A 16332-nucleotide genomic window follows, 5' to 3' on the forward strand; every position below is an offset into this window, starting at 1 on the left:
AAAAAAAAAGAGAGAGCTATACCACAAATTTCCGTGTGATTAGAAGCAAGTTGCTTAATACTTTTTGCCTCAGTTTCATCACGTGTAAAAAGTGGGTAAAAATAGTACATACCATAAAGAGTTGTTATAAAATCAAATAAGTTGATATATATAAAGTCCTTGAAACAGTGCCTGGCAGATAGTTCTGTTTATTATTTTTTTAAAAGATGTTATTTGTTTATCTGAGAGAGAGAGAGTGCGAGTGGGGTGAAGGGCAGAGGGAGAAGCAGACTCCCTGCTGAGCAGTGAGCCCAGTGTGGGGCTCAGTCCTGGGACTCCAGGATCATGACCTGAGTGGACGGCAAACACTTAACCAACTGAGCCACCCAGGCTCAGTACTGCTATATAATCTCTGTTATACTAATATTTGTAGGTTACAGAGAATAATGCCTACCTTGTAGGGTTATTATGACACATAAATGTGTTAACTGCTTAATATTTTGTCAAGCAAATAAATGTAACAAATGGATAGGAGGAAATCTCACTGTCCACAAAGAGATTATGAAACACTTATCAAATACCTTGCTGAGATGTAGATCTCTTCTATGTATCAGTGATTTTCAAATTTTGTCCTATATGAGAATCACCTGGGGAGGGGAGCCTGGGTGTCTCAGTCAGTTAAGCACCTGATTCTTGATTTCGGCTCAGGTCATGATCTCAGGGTCCTTGGGTTGAGCCAAGTCCGACAGCGGAGCCTGCTTAAGAGTTTCTCTCTCTCCCTCTGCCATGCCTCCTCCACCAGCGCGCTCTCTCTCTCTCCAAAAATAAACAGATAATTTTTTTTTTAGATAGATAAAATTAAAAGAAAAAATTACCTAGGGCTCTTGTTAAAGTGCAGATTCTGATCGAGCAGATTTGTGCTGAGGCCAGTGCTGCAGACTTCACTTTGAGTAGCACTGCTATATATTCCATTACTTTGTTTTTTGGTCTAGTTGTATTTTTTTATTTTTTTTATTTTTATTTTTTTTTATTTTTATTTTTTTCTTAAATTTTTATTTATTTATGATAGTCACACAGAGAGAGAGAGAGAGAGGCAGAGACACAGGCAGAGGGAGAAGCAGGCTCCATGCACCGGGAGCCCGACGTGGGATTCGATCCCGGGTCTCCAGGATCGCGCCCTGGGCCAAAGGCAGGCGCCAAACCGCTGCGCCACCCAGGGATCCCTTTTTTTATTTTTTTATTTTTTTAATGTATTTATGATAGTCAGAGAGAGAGAGAGAGGCAGAGACACAGGCAGAGGGAGAAACAGGCTCCATGCACTGGGAGCCCGACGTGGGATTCAATCCCCGGTCTCCAGGATCGCGCCCCGGGCCAAAGGCAGGCGCTAAACCGCTGCGCCACCCAGGGATCCCTATTTTTTTTTTTTTTTAAAGACTTGTTTTTAGTAAATCACTTCTGGTAATCACTACTCCCCTTTCTAAAAGCTCAAAGCCCACCTTTTTGGAAAAAGACACTAAAATCCATTCGCCAGGGCCAGGTGTGTGTGCATGTGAAAGATAAATTGTGCACTTCACCAGACTGATGCCAGGCCTGTCAGAGCCTGGGAACTTTTGTAACCCTCAGTAGATGTCCCCTCTTTGAAGTGAGGACTGTGTTTGCTCATCCTGCTCATCCTCAAGTTTTGATACTTTGCTCATCCTTAAAGTTCTGCAGCACACGTTCACCAGGTTTCCCTGGAGTTCTCTGGATTGTTAGAGTTTACAGGTCTGTAGGCTTGAACTGATGTGGAATAATTAGGGGCTCTGCTGTGTAGAGCTTTCCACAAGGCTTGTTCTTCACCTCTTCAAGTTGAAGATTGTGCTAGTTGATAGGAAGAAGGAAGAAGAGAAGTTGATCTCGACAGTTTTCAGAGTCCTTTTCGTTAGCCTTAGCTTTATTAACAGGCTTTGCTTCATTCTGGGCAGTAATTTTCCCAGCACTTTTCCTTTAGATCAGAACCACCATCCTTTCTGACTGTGCACTCTTCCTTTCCACATACGTACGTCGGGTGTCTTTTTAACATCTGTACTCAATGGACTATGCTGTGCAACCATACTAGTCTTTTCAGATTGTTCTCTTTTTAAATTCCTATTGATATAATTTATAATTAATTGAATAATTGACAGAATCTGACTTTTGAGAGTTCTTTAAAAAATACTAGTGTTAAAAAAAATACTAGTGTTGGGACAATTGGGTGGCTCAGTGGTTTGAGCATCTGCCTTCAGCTCATGGGATCCAGGATTGAGTCCCACATTGGGCTCCTCCTGCATGGAGCCTGCTTCTCCCTCTGCCTGTGTCTCTGCCTCTCTCTTTCTCTCTGTCTCTCATGAATAAATAAATAAAATCTTTAAAAAAAAAAAAAAAAACCAACTTCCAGGATAAAGAAGTAGGATTTAGAACTGACACCTAAAATGATAAGGAGTCACCAGGTTTCAGTGTAGGAGAGGAAGAATGTTCTAGTATGATCTGGAAAGTCAACTCCAATTTATTGACAGACATTCACATTCCTCCTTTCTTTTCAAAGGTCTCAGCTATCAATTGGGAACAGAGATAAACGTTTTTTTTTTTTAATTTTTTTTAATTTTTATTTATTTATGATAGTCACAGAGAGAGAGGCAGAGACACAGGCAGAGGGAGAAGCAGGCTCCATGCACTGGGAGCCCGATGTGGGATTCGATCCTGGGTCTCCAGGATCGCGCCCTGGGCCAAAGGCAGGCGCCAAACCACTGCGCCACCCAGGGATCCCGAGATAAACGTTTTTACCAAAGGCGTCCCTCACCCAGCAGGTGATCCAAATCCTTTAGATTTTGTTTCCCCTAGAAAGATTTTTCAGGTTTCTTCCAGTGGTTTTTTTTTTTTTTTTTTTAAGATTTTATTTATTTATTTGAGAGAAAGTGAGATTGAGCATGAGCAGGGGCGGGGGTGGGGGAGAAGGAGAAGCAGGCTCCCCACTGAGCAGAGCATGCTGCAGGCCTTATCCCAGGACCCTGAGCTCTTGACCTAAGCTGAAAGCAGAAGCTTCACCGCTTCACCAGCTGAGCCACATGCGCCCCTCTTCTGGTTGTTTACTTTCCTCTTCATTAACCAACTGAAACGGGAGCAGCTGGCAAGCTGCCTTAAGGTTTTTCCTTAAGAAGAGTGACCACCGGGCCCCCTGGGTGGCCCAGGAGTTTAGCGCCGCCTTCGGCCCAGGGCCTGATCCTGGAGACCCGGTATCTAGTCCCACATGGGGGGATGGAGTCCCTGCAGGGAGCCTGCTTCTCCCTCTGCCTGTGTCTCTGCCTCTCTCTGTCCCTCATGAATAATAAAATTTAAAAAAAAAAAAGAAGAAGAAGAAGAGTGACCACCTATTCCCCTCGACTCCATCTGGGAACCTGGATGATCGTGCTCTTGCTGATGGTGAGGAGCTTTCTGTTTATTCTCCAGATTTCTATTTTCTTCTTTTCCTCCTCTGTGTTATAGTCTTCTGTCCCTCAAACTCTTGACATGAATTTTCTCTTACAACAATTGAGAAATGTTTACTTCCTTATTTTCTTGTTGAATCATTTCCTCCATTGTCTCGGGGAGTTCTTCATTCTCCTTGATAACTTTTATCTGGAGAGTCAGGTTTTTTGTTTTTTTAAATGCTCAACATTTTATTTTTTTTTATTTTTTAAAGATTTGATTTGTTCATGAGAGACACAGAGAGAGAGGCAGAGACATAGGCAGAGGGAGAAGCAGGCTCTGTGCAGGGAGCCCGATGCGGGACTCGATCCCAGACCCCAAGATCACGCCCTGAGCTGAAGGCAGCCGCGCAATCACTGAACCACCCAGGTTTCCTGAGAGTCAGATTTTTAAGTCTGAGAGGAGAGATGCCAGCCTGTGTTTACTAAACACGCTTGTGACAAATGCTTTCAGCAAGAAAGTGAGAATGGCATAATTCCAGCAGTGCCTTGGAGCATCCCCCTGTTTAGGACTAGGAGTTCCTAAAAGCTGCTATAATTGTTTATTCCATTGTAGAACTCCCTAACTTCTTCCCTTTTTGCTCTGATATGAAGACTATCAACAAACTGATCATCTGGTGGCATAAAGCATTATATTCAGATGCCCCATATGTCATATATATATCTGGAGTTTAGTACCATTCCCATTTTTTCATCAGGAAGTTGGTGTTAAGCCTTTCTTCATGGTATCTGGCTTTTATATTTTTTAAAAAGTAAACTGTAATTTTATTTTTTATTTGTTTTTACTAATCTCTGCTCCCAGCATGGAACTTGAACTTGACCCTGAGTTCAAGAGTCACATGCTCTACGTACTGAGCCAGCCTGGTGTACCTGGCCTTAGCATATTTGATAGGATTTATACAGCTTTAAGTTTGAAGTTCACTTGGGTCTCTTAATGCATAAAAGGAAGAGATTTTATGTCTCTTGCAATACATGGATACCAGAATAAAGAGACTTCATAATGCGGGGATGTATTTTTTTTTAATTTTATTTATTAATTTGACAGAGAACACAAGCAGGGGGAGCGGCAGGCAGAGGGAGAGGGAGAAGCAGGCTCCCCACCAAGCAGTGAGCCTGATGTGGGGCTCCATCCCAGGACCCTGGGATCATGACCTGAGCCAAAGACAGATGCTTAACTGAAGGAGCCACCCAGGCACCCCATGGGGATATTCCTTAAAGTAAGATGATTTTTGAATATCCACTGTGCACTATTCTATGATGAATATTGTTTTAAGATGCTAATTGTGAGCTCCCAAAATATTGTTATCCAGATTGCTGAGAGTAGTCCTATTACTGATTTATCTTACAGAAACAAATACATTTACTGTATCCTCTGAAGGGACTTGGTATTTGAAATATTGGTAAAACCTATGTGGGGAACCACTGGAGGGTAGAAATGTTTGTCTATTTGAATATGTCAACCTAGGAATTGTATGTCACCTTTTAGTTTTTAGGAAGTGAGATACAGAATTTATCATAGCTAGTACCTGCACAAAGCAGAAAAATTTTCAGAAACATTAGAATACCCAGTTTCTTGAACTTTTTGAAGGAAAGCATTAAAAAAAGAAAGGATCACCTGGATGGCTCAGTCGGTTGAACATCTGGCTCTTGATTTCAGCTCAGGTCATGATCTCAGGGTCGTGAGATGGAGCCCCACATTGGGCTCCATGCTCAGTAGGGAATCTGCTTTAGGATTCTCTCCCTCTGCTTCTGCAGACGCACTCTGTCTCTCTCTTTCTCTCTCAAATAAATAAATAAACAAAATCTTTTAAGAAAATGAAAATAATTTTTTAAAATGTCTTATCCATGGGGGGGCACATGCGTGGCTTAGGTGGTTAAGTGTTGGGGTCTTGATTTCAGCTCAGGTTGTGATTACAGGGTTGTGACATTGAGCCCCAAGTCAGGCTCCATGCTGGGTGTGGAACCTGCTTAGATTCTCTCTCTCCCTCTCCCTCTGCTCCTCCTCCCCTCCAAAAAAGTTTTATCCATGGGGAAAAAAAAATAAAAACTTTGGTTCCTGGAAAAAGCGCAATTAAATAAAGACAATGAAGGAAAAGTGAGTGAAAGAAGACTTCAGCTACCTCCCTCGTGACCTCAAAATTTCTAAATTTTGATTAAGTTCTTTCCAGCTTCTCTCTCTCTTTTTTCTTTTTTTTTTTTTAATTTTTATTTATTTATGATAGTCACACACACACAGAGAGAGAGAGAGAGGCAGAGACATAGGCAGAGGCAGAAGCAGGCTCCATGCACCGGGAGCCCGACGTGGGACTCGATCCCGGGTTTCCAGGATCGCGCCCTGGGCCAAAGGCAGGCGCCAAACCGCTGCGCCACCCAGGGATCCCTTCTTCTTCTTCTTTTTTTTTTTAAGATTTTATTTATGGAAAAAAAAAGATTTTATTTATGTATTCATGAGAGACACAGAGGGAGAGAGGCAGAGACACAGGCAGAGGGAGAAGCAGGCTCCATGGGGGAGCTGGATGCAGGACTCAATCTTGGGACTCTGGAATCACGCCCTGGGCCAAAGGCAGCGGCTCAATCACTGAGCCACCCAGGCGTCCCTCCAGCTTATCTCTTAATTCAGGCAAAAGACCCTGTGGGCAAAGCATCCAGTAGAGGGAACAGAAACTACCTCCTGGAGCAGGAAGGACTGCCCCAAGCAGCAAGACAGTGTGATGGACTCCAAGACAATGATCAGCTTGACCTTTACTTCCTACCTGCGTGTACCCAACTGACCCTTGTCCCATACTTTCCTGAGATAAACCTGGAAGTCTTTTCACCACTCAGGAGACAGTCTTTGAGCCCTGAGTCCACGGCCTTCCTGGTGTGGGCCTCACTGCGATAAACTTCTCTCTGGTTTCACCACCATTCATCTCTGCCTCTGGATTTGGTCAGCGGCAAGGGGCTGAACCTGGCCTGGTCAGGTCCCCGGAGCCTGGTGCTCTTGCACCCCTGTGCACTCCCCCTTTACATGAGTAGAAGCAATTAAACCTGAGCACACTATAAATACTTTTAACTTATTTATGTTTTAATTTTTAAATTTAAATTCAATTAATTAACATATAATGTATTATTGGTTTCAGAGGTAGAGTTCAGGGATTCATCAGTCTTACATAACACCCAGGGCTCATGATTTCATGTACCCTCCCTAATGTCCATCACCCAGTTACCCCATCTCCCTCCCTGGCTCTCCTCCAGTGACCCTCAGTTTGTTTTCTATCGTTGAGTCTCTTATAGGGGACCCCTGGGTGGCTCAGCGGTTGAGCGTCTGCCTTTGGCTCAGGGCGTGATCCTGGAGTCCCGGGATCGAGTCGCACATCGGGCTCCCTGTATGGGGCCTGCTTCTCTCTCTGCCTCTCTGTGTCTTTTATGAATAAATGAATAAAATCTTAAAAAAAAAAGTCTCTTATGGTTTGTCTTCCTCTATGATTTCATCTTGTTTATTTTTTCCTCTCTTCCCGTAGTCCCTATGATTTTCTGTTTTTTTTCTTAAATTCCACATATGAGTAAGACCATATAATAATTGTCTTTCTCTGATTGACTTATTTTGCTTAGCATGATACCCCCCAGTTCCATCCACATCATTGCAAATAGCAAGATTTCATTTTTCTTCATGGCTAAGTCATATTCCATTGTATATATGTACTACATCCTTATCCATTCATTTGTTGATGGACATCTGGGCTCTTTCCATAGTTCAGCTACTCTGGACATTGCTTCTATAAATACTGGGGTGCAGGTGCCCCTTCAGATCACTACATCTGTATCTTTGGGGTAAATGCCTATTACTGCAATTATTGGTTCATAGGGTAGCTCTATTTTCAACTTTTTGAGGAACCTCCATACTATTTTACAGATTGGTTGCACCAGTTTGCATTCCTACCAGTAGTGTCTTAGGGTTTCCCTTTCTTCTCATCCTTAGCAACATATATCGTTTTTGAGTGGTTAATTTTAGCCATTGTGATTGGTGTAAGGTGGTATTTCCTTGTGGTTTTGATTTGTATTCCCGATTGCCGAGTGATGTTCAGCATTTTTTCATGTGTCTGTTGGCCATTTGTATGTCTTTGGAGAAATGACTGTTCACATCTTCTGCCTATTTCTTGTTTGGATTATTTGGTCTTTGGGTGTTGAGTCTGATAAGTTCTTTAAAGATTTTGGATACTAGCCCTTTAATAAGACATTTGCAAATATTTTCTTGCATTCTGTTGGTTGTCTTTTGGTTTTGTTTTATACTTTTTAAAAAGTGTCATGAAGGGCAGCCTGGGTGGCTCACTGGTTTAGCGCCACCTTTGGCTCAGGGCCTGATCCTGGAGACCTGGGATCGAGTCCCACGTGGGGCTCCCTGCAGGGAGCCTGCTTCTCCCTCTACCTGTGTCTCTGCCTCTCTCTCTCTCTCTGTTTCTCATGAATAAATAAATAAATTCCTAAAAAAAAAAAAAGAAAAACAAGAAAAAGTAATGTGAAGCAGGTCTGATTGCAAGCACTACCTCCACTGCCTTTCTGTATATATTTTTTGGCAGCTGTAAGAATGATCCGGGAACTGATCCCAGCTGGAGGTAGACTAGAAATGCACATGATAGACCACTGAAATGTTAACAGTTTCATACTTAGTTAATTGATCTATGGTATATTCATTTTTTATTTAATTTTTCTAATTAAAAATTTTTATTAAAAATTATACTTTTTCTTTTTAAAAGTGAAATTAAAAATACCTGTTGGAGTGGCTAAAATAAAAAAAAAGAGGGGGATTTCTGGGTGGCTCAGCGGTTTAGCGTTTGCCTTCAGCCCAGGCATGATCCTGGAGACCTGGGATCAAGTCCCATGTCAGGCTCCCTGCATGGAGCATGCTTCTCCCTCTGCCTGTGTCTCTGCCTCTCTCTCTCTCTCTCTCTGTGTGCCTCTCATGAATAAATGAATAAAATCTTTAAAAAAATAAAACAATAAAAACAATAAAAAACACAATAAAATGTTGGCCATGATGTAGAGAAATAGCAACACTTGTGCACTATTGGTGGGAATGCAAACTGGTGCAGTCACTGTGGAAATAGTATAGAGAGGTCCTTAAAAAATTAAAAATAGAGGTGCCATGGGGATCCCTGGGTGGCTCAGTGGTTTAGCACCTGCCTTCGGCTGAGGGCATAATCCTGGAGTCCCAGGATCAAGTCCCACATCAGGCTCCCTGCATGGAGCCTGCTTCTCCCTCTGCCTGTGTCTCTGCCTCTCTCTCTCTCTCTGTATCTCTCATGAATAAATAAGTAAAATCTTTAAAAAAAAAAAAATAGAGGTACCTGGGATGCCCAGTCAATTAAGCATCTGCCTTCAGCTCAGGTCATGATCCCAAGATCCTGGGATGGAGCTCCTTATCAGGCTTCCTGTTCAGCAGGGAGTCCACTTCTCCCTCTGCCCCCCCTTGGGCTCTCTCTCTATTTCTCTTTTCTCACTACTCTCTTAAATAAATAATATCTTTTAAAAAATAGACCTACCCTGTGATACAGTAATTGCACCACTGGATATTTACCCAGAGAATATAAAAACACGAATTCAAAGTGATACATGTCACCTCTGTGTTTATTGCAGCATTATTTACAGTAGCCAAAATAGGGAATCAGCCCAAAGTGTCCATCAGTTGGTGAACAGATAAAGAATATGTGTGTATACAAACACACAGGAAAAGTATTCAGCCATAAAAAAGAATGAAATCTTGGCATTTGCAACAACATATGGATGGATCTAGAGAGTATTATGTTAAGTGAAATAAGCCAATCAGAAAAGATAAATACCATATAATTTCATTCATATTTGGAATTTAAGAAACAAACAAAGAAAAAAAAAGACAAACCAAAAAAGAGACTCAGAACTATAGAAAACAAATAGGCAGAGAGAGAAGCAGAAAGCAAATGGTCACCAGAGAGGAAGTGGGTGGGGGATGGGTGAAATAGGTGATGAGGATTTAGAGTACACTTGTCATGATGAGCATATGGAGTTGTTGAATCACTGTCTGATACACCTGAAATTAATGTTAACTGGCATTAAAATTTTTTAAAAAGGAAAATACATTTAAAAAAAACAGTAAGTTATTGCCTTTAATATGAGAATCATTTACAGTTAGAAATGGCTGCACAGACTTGGATTTAATTTTCAGTGTAAGTATGTTGATAGTAATTTAAGCAAAAAGCACTAATTTGGATTTAATTTGAAGTTCATGTATATTTTTCCTTTTTATTTTTTCTAGAAGAAAATTTAAAATGTGGAAACAGAAGGATAAAAGGTTTTGATTCTGTGTTTTACAGATTAATACCATATCTGAGGTGTCTTAGTGCTTTTTTTTTTTTTCCTCAAAGATTTTATTTATTCATGACAGACAGAGAGAGAGAGAGAGGCAGAGACACAGGCAGAGGGAGAAGCAGGCTCCATGCAGGGAGCCCGACGTAGCACTTGATCCCGGGTCTCCAGGATTACTCCCTGGGCCGAAGGCGGCGCTAAACTGCTGAGCCCCCTGGGCTGCCCTGTCTTAGTGTTTTTAACAGAAAAATGTGATATACTTTGGCCACATAGTGGTCTATTATATGGACATTCCCTGATTTATCCATTTTCTTATTTATTGTTGATCATTTAGGTTATTTCTACCATTTTGTCATTAGAAACAATGCTACAGCGTTGCCCGGGTGGCTCAGTCAGTTGGGCAGCTGACTCTTGATTTCTGCCCATGTCTGGCTCCATGCTCATTCAGGGAGTGGGCTTGAGAATACTGTCCCTCTCCTTCTGCCCCTCTCCTCCTCTCTCTCTCTCATAAATAAATCTTAACCAAAAAAAAAAAAAAAAAAGAATGCTACAGTGACTATCCACGTATCTAATATTCACTGCAACATTGTTTCTAATGGCAAAGTATTAGAAACAATGTGAGTATATATGTATATATATGTTGGCTTTGTACCTTCATGCTTATGTTTCTGTGCACTGGATTCCTAGAAGGGGTGGTGTGGATCATAGGGCTTGCACTTGTATTTTTTAAAAGATTTTATTTATTCATGAGAGACACACAGAGAGGCAGAGACACAGGCAGAGGGAGAAGCAGGCTCCATGCAGGGAGCCGGACGTGGGACTCGATCCCGGGACCCCAGGACCCTAGGATCATGACCTGAAGGCAGGTTATGAGCTGATGGCAGATGCAGATACTCAACCACCGAGCCACGCAGGTGCCCCCAGGGGTTTGCACTTTTAAAACTATGCTTGGCAGTGCCCAATTGATAGAGAAGTGGCATGAGGGACAGACACCTGGGTGGCTCAGTGGCTGAGCATCTGTCAGATTACCAGATTAAGGTAATTCCTCTATTCCTAGTTTGGTAAATTAAAGAAAAAAATGTATTGAATTTTATCCCATCATTTTCGTCATCTGTTGAGAAGGTTATGTCCTCTTTCTCCTTTAGTGTCCGTTAATAATAAAAATTGCTTCGATCTCTTAATAAACTGCCTCTTCATTCCTGAGATAAACCCTCTTGTGTTATGAAGTGTATTTCCTCTATTATACTTTACTTTATATAACATGAGAGCTATTTGTCCCATGAAGGTCTGAGAACATAATGTAAAAATAATCTGAGTCTGTTTTATAGATATTTGACAACTCTTGTTTTTTATTTATTTTTATTTTTTATTTTATTTTTTAAAAAACTCTTGTTTTTTAATTTACATTTCTTTGATACTCCGTGGTCACTGATATTTTTAAAAGTAAATCTTAGGGGCAGCCCGGGTGGCTCAGCGTTTTAGCGTCGCCTTTGGCTCAGGGTGTGATCCTGGGGTCTTAGGATCGAGTCTCGCATCAGGCTCCCCGCATGGAGCCTGTTTCTCCCCCTGTGTCTCTGCCTCTCTCTCTCTCTCTCTCTCTCTCTGTGTCTCTCATGAATGAATGAAATTAAAAAAAAAAAGTAAAAAAAGTTCCTTGGTTCTTTCTCCTCTTTCTACTCTCTAAATGTTAATGTTCTTCAGAGTTCTGTTGTTCATTTATTTGTCATACATACTTGTTAGGAGATGTTATTAGAGCTACTTATTTGTGCCAGGCATAATGCTAGGAACTTGTGAATAAAATAGACAGTGATCCACACAGAATTTGCTCCCTGCTGCTGAATTGTCATTTTCCAGCTTGGCTTCCCTACTGCTAACAGTAATTTTGGGGAGGACAGGAGGACCAAAGTTATCATCTAAGTCCTTTGCTTAAAGATTTCTTTTTTTAATTTTATTTATTTGTTTGTTTATTTATTTGCTTAAAGATTTCTGTTGACTCCTTCATGTCTATAGGGTCATGCCTGGAATCTGGAGCATGTATACAAGGGCCTTCCCATTGTGACTTAGCTGGGCAGCCCCGGTGGTGCAGCGGTTTGGCGCCGCCTGCAGCCTGGGGTGTGATCCTGGAGACCTGGGATCGAGTCCCACATCGGACTCCCTGCATGAAGTCTGCTTCTCCCTCTGCCTGTGTCTCTGCCTCTCTCTCTCTCTCTCTCTCTCTGTGTGTGTGTGTGTGTGTGTCTATGAATAAGTAATAAATCTTTTAAAAAAAATAAAATCCATTGTGACTTAGCCTTCAAGTCAGATCATTCACATCATTTCCTGTCATACAATCTTGACACACACCAGCTATACTGTGTCCCCAGTAATTCCTATTCTTTCCTCTTTCTCTACACATTTTGTCTTCTCCTGTTAGAATGCTTGTGTCTGCTTGCCAGCTTCCTACTCATACTTCAAGGCACTGCTCTAAAAAGATTAGAAAAAAAAAATTCTCCTAGAGATAGTTTGAATTCCATAGCACTGGGACACTGGGGTGGCTCAGCAGTTGAGCACCTGCCTTTGGCCCAGGACGTGATCCTGGAGACCCGGGATCGAGTCCCATGTCTGGCTCCCTGCATGGAGCCTGCTTCTCCCTCTGCCTGTGCCTCTGCCTCTCTCTCTGTGTGTGTCTCTCATGAATAAATAAATAAACTCTTTAAAAAAAATAAAATTCTATGACCATGGCTTTTTATCTATCTCCATATTTATATGGCTGTAAACTGCTCAGGGTAGAGTCTGTATCTCTCTGAATTGTGTCTCCTGTACAGTTACTTACATTACTTAGCACAGAGTAGGCCTTCAGCAAATACTTGTGCATGTTTGCTTGACTACATGACTCGCCGCCTGAAAAGAGCTCTACTGTTGGGCTGCCTTGAAGGGACACTACTGCTGCTAGTGATGGCAGCTTGCCAGAGAGACCAGGATTCTCAACAACAACAATATACATTTGGATAATCCCTCTTCCTTCTTTCCACTCCCCAAGGTTGTGTGTGTGTGTGTGTGTGTGTGTGTGTGTGTGGAGGTCGTGGGACATATATTTAGAAAATTATGTATTTATTGGTATTTTTCTGTTGACTTTAATTTTTAAATTATTAAAACAACTATAGGATGATGCAATCATGGATATCCTTTTCTTTTTCTGCAAATTTCCTTTATTACTTTGTTGTAAAACATAACATCAGAAATTTTCCTTAAAACTTTTTCCTTCCCAGATGTAGTAAAATCCTACTTAAGAGAGCACTGGCTCCGGGTCCCTAGGTGGCTCAGTCAGTTAAGCATCGGACTCTTGGTGTTGCCTCAAGTCATGATCTCAAGGTTGTGAGGTTGAGCCCTGTGTTGGTGGTGTGCTCTGTGCTGTCTTTGGGCTCCCTGCCCAGTGGAGCGTGTGTTATCTAAAATAAATCTTAAAAAGGAAGCATTGGCTCCTTGAAAATTACATTTTAAGGGGCACCTGAGTGGCTCAGTGGTTGAGTGTCTGTCTTTAACTCAGGTTGTGATCCTGGGATCCTGATTTCGAATCCTGTATGAGGCTCCCCCGCAAAGAGCCTGCTTCTCCCTCTGCCTGTGTCTCTGCCTCTCTCTCTGTGTCTCTCATGAATAAATAAAATATTTTTTAAAAAACGTTTTAAGGAAAGGCAAAATTTTCCTGATAAAGTGAAGATATTTGAGATAAATGAGTAAATATTAATTCAAAGGAACTGGGATGCCTGGGTGGCTCAGCGGTTAAAGTGTCTGCCTTCAGCTCAGGGCGTGATCCTGGGGTCCCGGGATCCAGTCCTGCATAGGGCTCCCTGCGTGGAGCCTGCTTCTCCCTCCCTCTCCTTCTCTCTCTCTCTCTCTCTCTCTCTCTGTCTCTCATGAATAAATAAAATCTTAAAAAAAATAATTCAAAGGACCTAGGTTTATTCCCGTATTTGGCATAATAACAAAGGGCTAATGGAAAGATGATAGTTTTCAGTTTAGAAAACCGAATGGCAGCAAGCTAGTTTGTCTCCCCTCAGATTCGGTTTCCTAGCATATGGATATGAATTGACGGGATTAGTAGGCTTAACAAACAACAGTTCACAATGAGGGAGAAAGAAGAAAACAGGCATAAGAGAAAGATAGTTTAGTAATGCATCGGTCACTGAAGCTAATGAGGAAAAATCATGTTTGATAAGGTACAGAGGTAACCTCAAAAATGTGTTTCAGGGGTAACGTGCAGACACAGAGTCTTCTATTGAATCCCTTATTTAGGTATTCAGTGCAGGGTAAGTGCATTTTTTGCATGGTGTGTGTCCTGCACAGAGTTGTTCCTTTATTTTAATGAGAAATAGTTTCTAGTCAGTTTAATGCTCAGGATGGCAGAGCTAATCCCCAGAGCTGCCAGTGTAGTCTGAAAGTAGGGACAAAAGGATTTAGACAAAAAAAAAAGGGGGGGGGGAGATAAATACTTCCCACCCCAGCTTCTGTGTTACCCAGAGCCCGGAGTGAGGAGTTGCTCCTTTAGAAACTTTTGTCTTGCGATTGAACACATATTGGAAGTTTCTGATTTAAATTTGTGCTTTTTGATAAAGTGGATTAGAGAGAGTGAATTTCTACTGGCTAAAGAGAAAGAGCACTTGATTCTGAGGAACTCTAACTTTTGAAATAAGTTTTAGTGCGAAATGACTGGAATAAAGAAAAAGAGAATAAACATCCGTTCAGAGACTACCTACCACTTGCCAGATCCTGTAGTGCTTTTCTGTTCGTTGTCTCGTCCGTGCGGTATGTTTATCAGGGAGGTTAAATGACTCGCCCAGATATCCCACAGCAGTGAGTGAGAGGATGGGTTCTGCTGCATCTCAAACCCACTGGACCCCTGTTCTTTGGTGGTTTGCTGGCTGACATCCCAGGAGGCTGAAGTTTTCTGTTTCTTTCAAAAGCAGGTTTGTTATAGGTCTGGTTTTTACTCTCTCCTATTTGTGCTGGAACACAGGATTTAAGATACTGTGCAATTGAGTACGCCAGCGCGTTTTTCTTGATCTTTTGGTCGGCTAGCCCTTTGTCTAGAACTCATCTCAAAATTGTAGCTGCTCTTGGGAGTGTGAGGTAACATGAAGACTGCTGTTTTTATTCTCTCCAGTGACATATTTAACACCAGTGGATAGTGTCCAGGCCATAATCCGCTTAATTGACAGATTTCTCAGCCATTTTATAGTGGGTTCCCTATATCTTTATCCTCCTGGCTGTCATTAAGAAACCTGTATGTAGGTATGTATGTATGTATTTTGAAAAGATTTATTTATTCATGAGAGACAGAGAGAGAGAGGCAGAGACACAGGCAGAGGGAGAAGCAGGCTCCATGCAGGGAGCCCGGTGCAGGACTCGATCCCAGGACCCCAGGATCACACCCTGGGTTGAAGGCAGGTGCAGAACTGCTGAGTCACCCGGACTGCCCCTGTCTTTATTTATTTAAACATGATTGTGGGAGTAGTATGTATTTACAGTAAGCTTTTGACAAGGCTGAAACAAATCTTACCTGTACCTGAAAGTGGATTGAGGAAGGTTGTAAGTGATAATGTTAGTTTTTCTGAACATCAGTTCAGACCTTCTTCCCAAAGGACGGCCACAGCTGTTTGAACTGTGACCATGCCTTAGCTGCCAGGTGTTAACAGTTTACTGTTAACTCATAAACCTAGATAGATTCAAACCGTTGACCTTGAGTTGAGATCTCTTATAAGCTGTGACTTATCTTTTGGCTCATTCTTTTGTTCACCAGGAAATAATATTAATTTCAGGAATTTCGATTATCCCTTATGAAGAGTGTGTTGCTCATTAAAATTGCTAGGACTTGTTTCTCTGGGTACCAATAGGGCCACAAATTGTTCTATGTTTATTGGTTGTGCTGAATTCATGTGTAAACAGAGGAAGATGCCTGATTAACTTTCTAGACAAAGGCTGTTGAAGCTGAGGCCATCTTTAAGAGGTTCATCTCTTGCACAAGAGGGATAGGGATGCAGGATGGTGAATCTGAGGCTGAATGTGATGGACGGCCGTGTGTATGCGTATTTGTATCTGTAAATATCACACGCTGTTTACAGTACCCTGGACTCTTCTCATGCTAGGCCGAGTGGGGCCAAATCAGGAGGAATTGTTCCCGAGCTTAAAGCCAAGAATAACATCCTGACCAGCAGGGGACAGAGGTCAGCGCAAGGAAGCAGCTCTTGGGAGCTACAGGACATTAGGAACTTTGAAAGAACGGAGTTTAAGAAGAAGGAAGCCAATGTGTATGCGCTGTGGAGGGCGTGTGTGAAGCCTTTTGTACTCTTATCGAGGCGTGGCTATTTACGAAAAATGAAAAAATCATACTAGTAATTGGATGTGTTATGAGTTCGTATCACCCTCTCGCTATTAACTGTATTTCCTCCTCCTACCTGCATATTGATTTGTCTGTTTATTATTTTTATTAGAAAAGGGGAAAAAGTATGTTCTGCTGTTACTCTGGTGTTTTATTCTCCGGGCAGCTTCAGCCAAGCCCAAAAGAGGACTGGATTTA

General features: G+C 41.9%; 1 protein-coding gene across 3 annotated transcripts in view; it reads left to right on the forward strand.

Moving 5' to 3' along the window:
- Positions 1 to 16332, forward strand: part of PTPN9 (protein tyrosine phosphatase non-receptor type 9) — a 70528-nt gene that overhangs the window by 18112 nt on the left and 36084 nt on the right. Inside the window, exon 1 of one of the 3 annotated variants that reach the window (XM_055319796.1) lies at positions 2971 to 3417. The exons of the other annotated variants lie outside the window; for them this stretch is intronic. Coding sequence (XP_055175771.1) covers positions 3397 to 3417 — 21 coding nt within the window. The 5' untranslated portion in view covers positions 2971 to 3396. Of the gene's footprint in view, positions 1 to 2970; positions 3418 to 16332 lie in introns of those variants that run through there. 3 annotated transcript variants of the gene reach the window in all.

This window comes from Nyctereutes procyonoides, unplaced genomic scaffold, assembly GCF_905146905.1.
Source record: "Nyctereutes procyonoides isolate TBG_1078 unplaced genomic scaffold, NYPRO_anot_genome, whole genome shotgun sequence".
Taxonomy (NCBI): domain Eukaryota; kingdom Metazoa; phylum Chordata; class Mammalia; order Carnivora; family Canidae; genus Nyctereutes; species Nyctereutes procyonoides.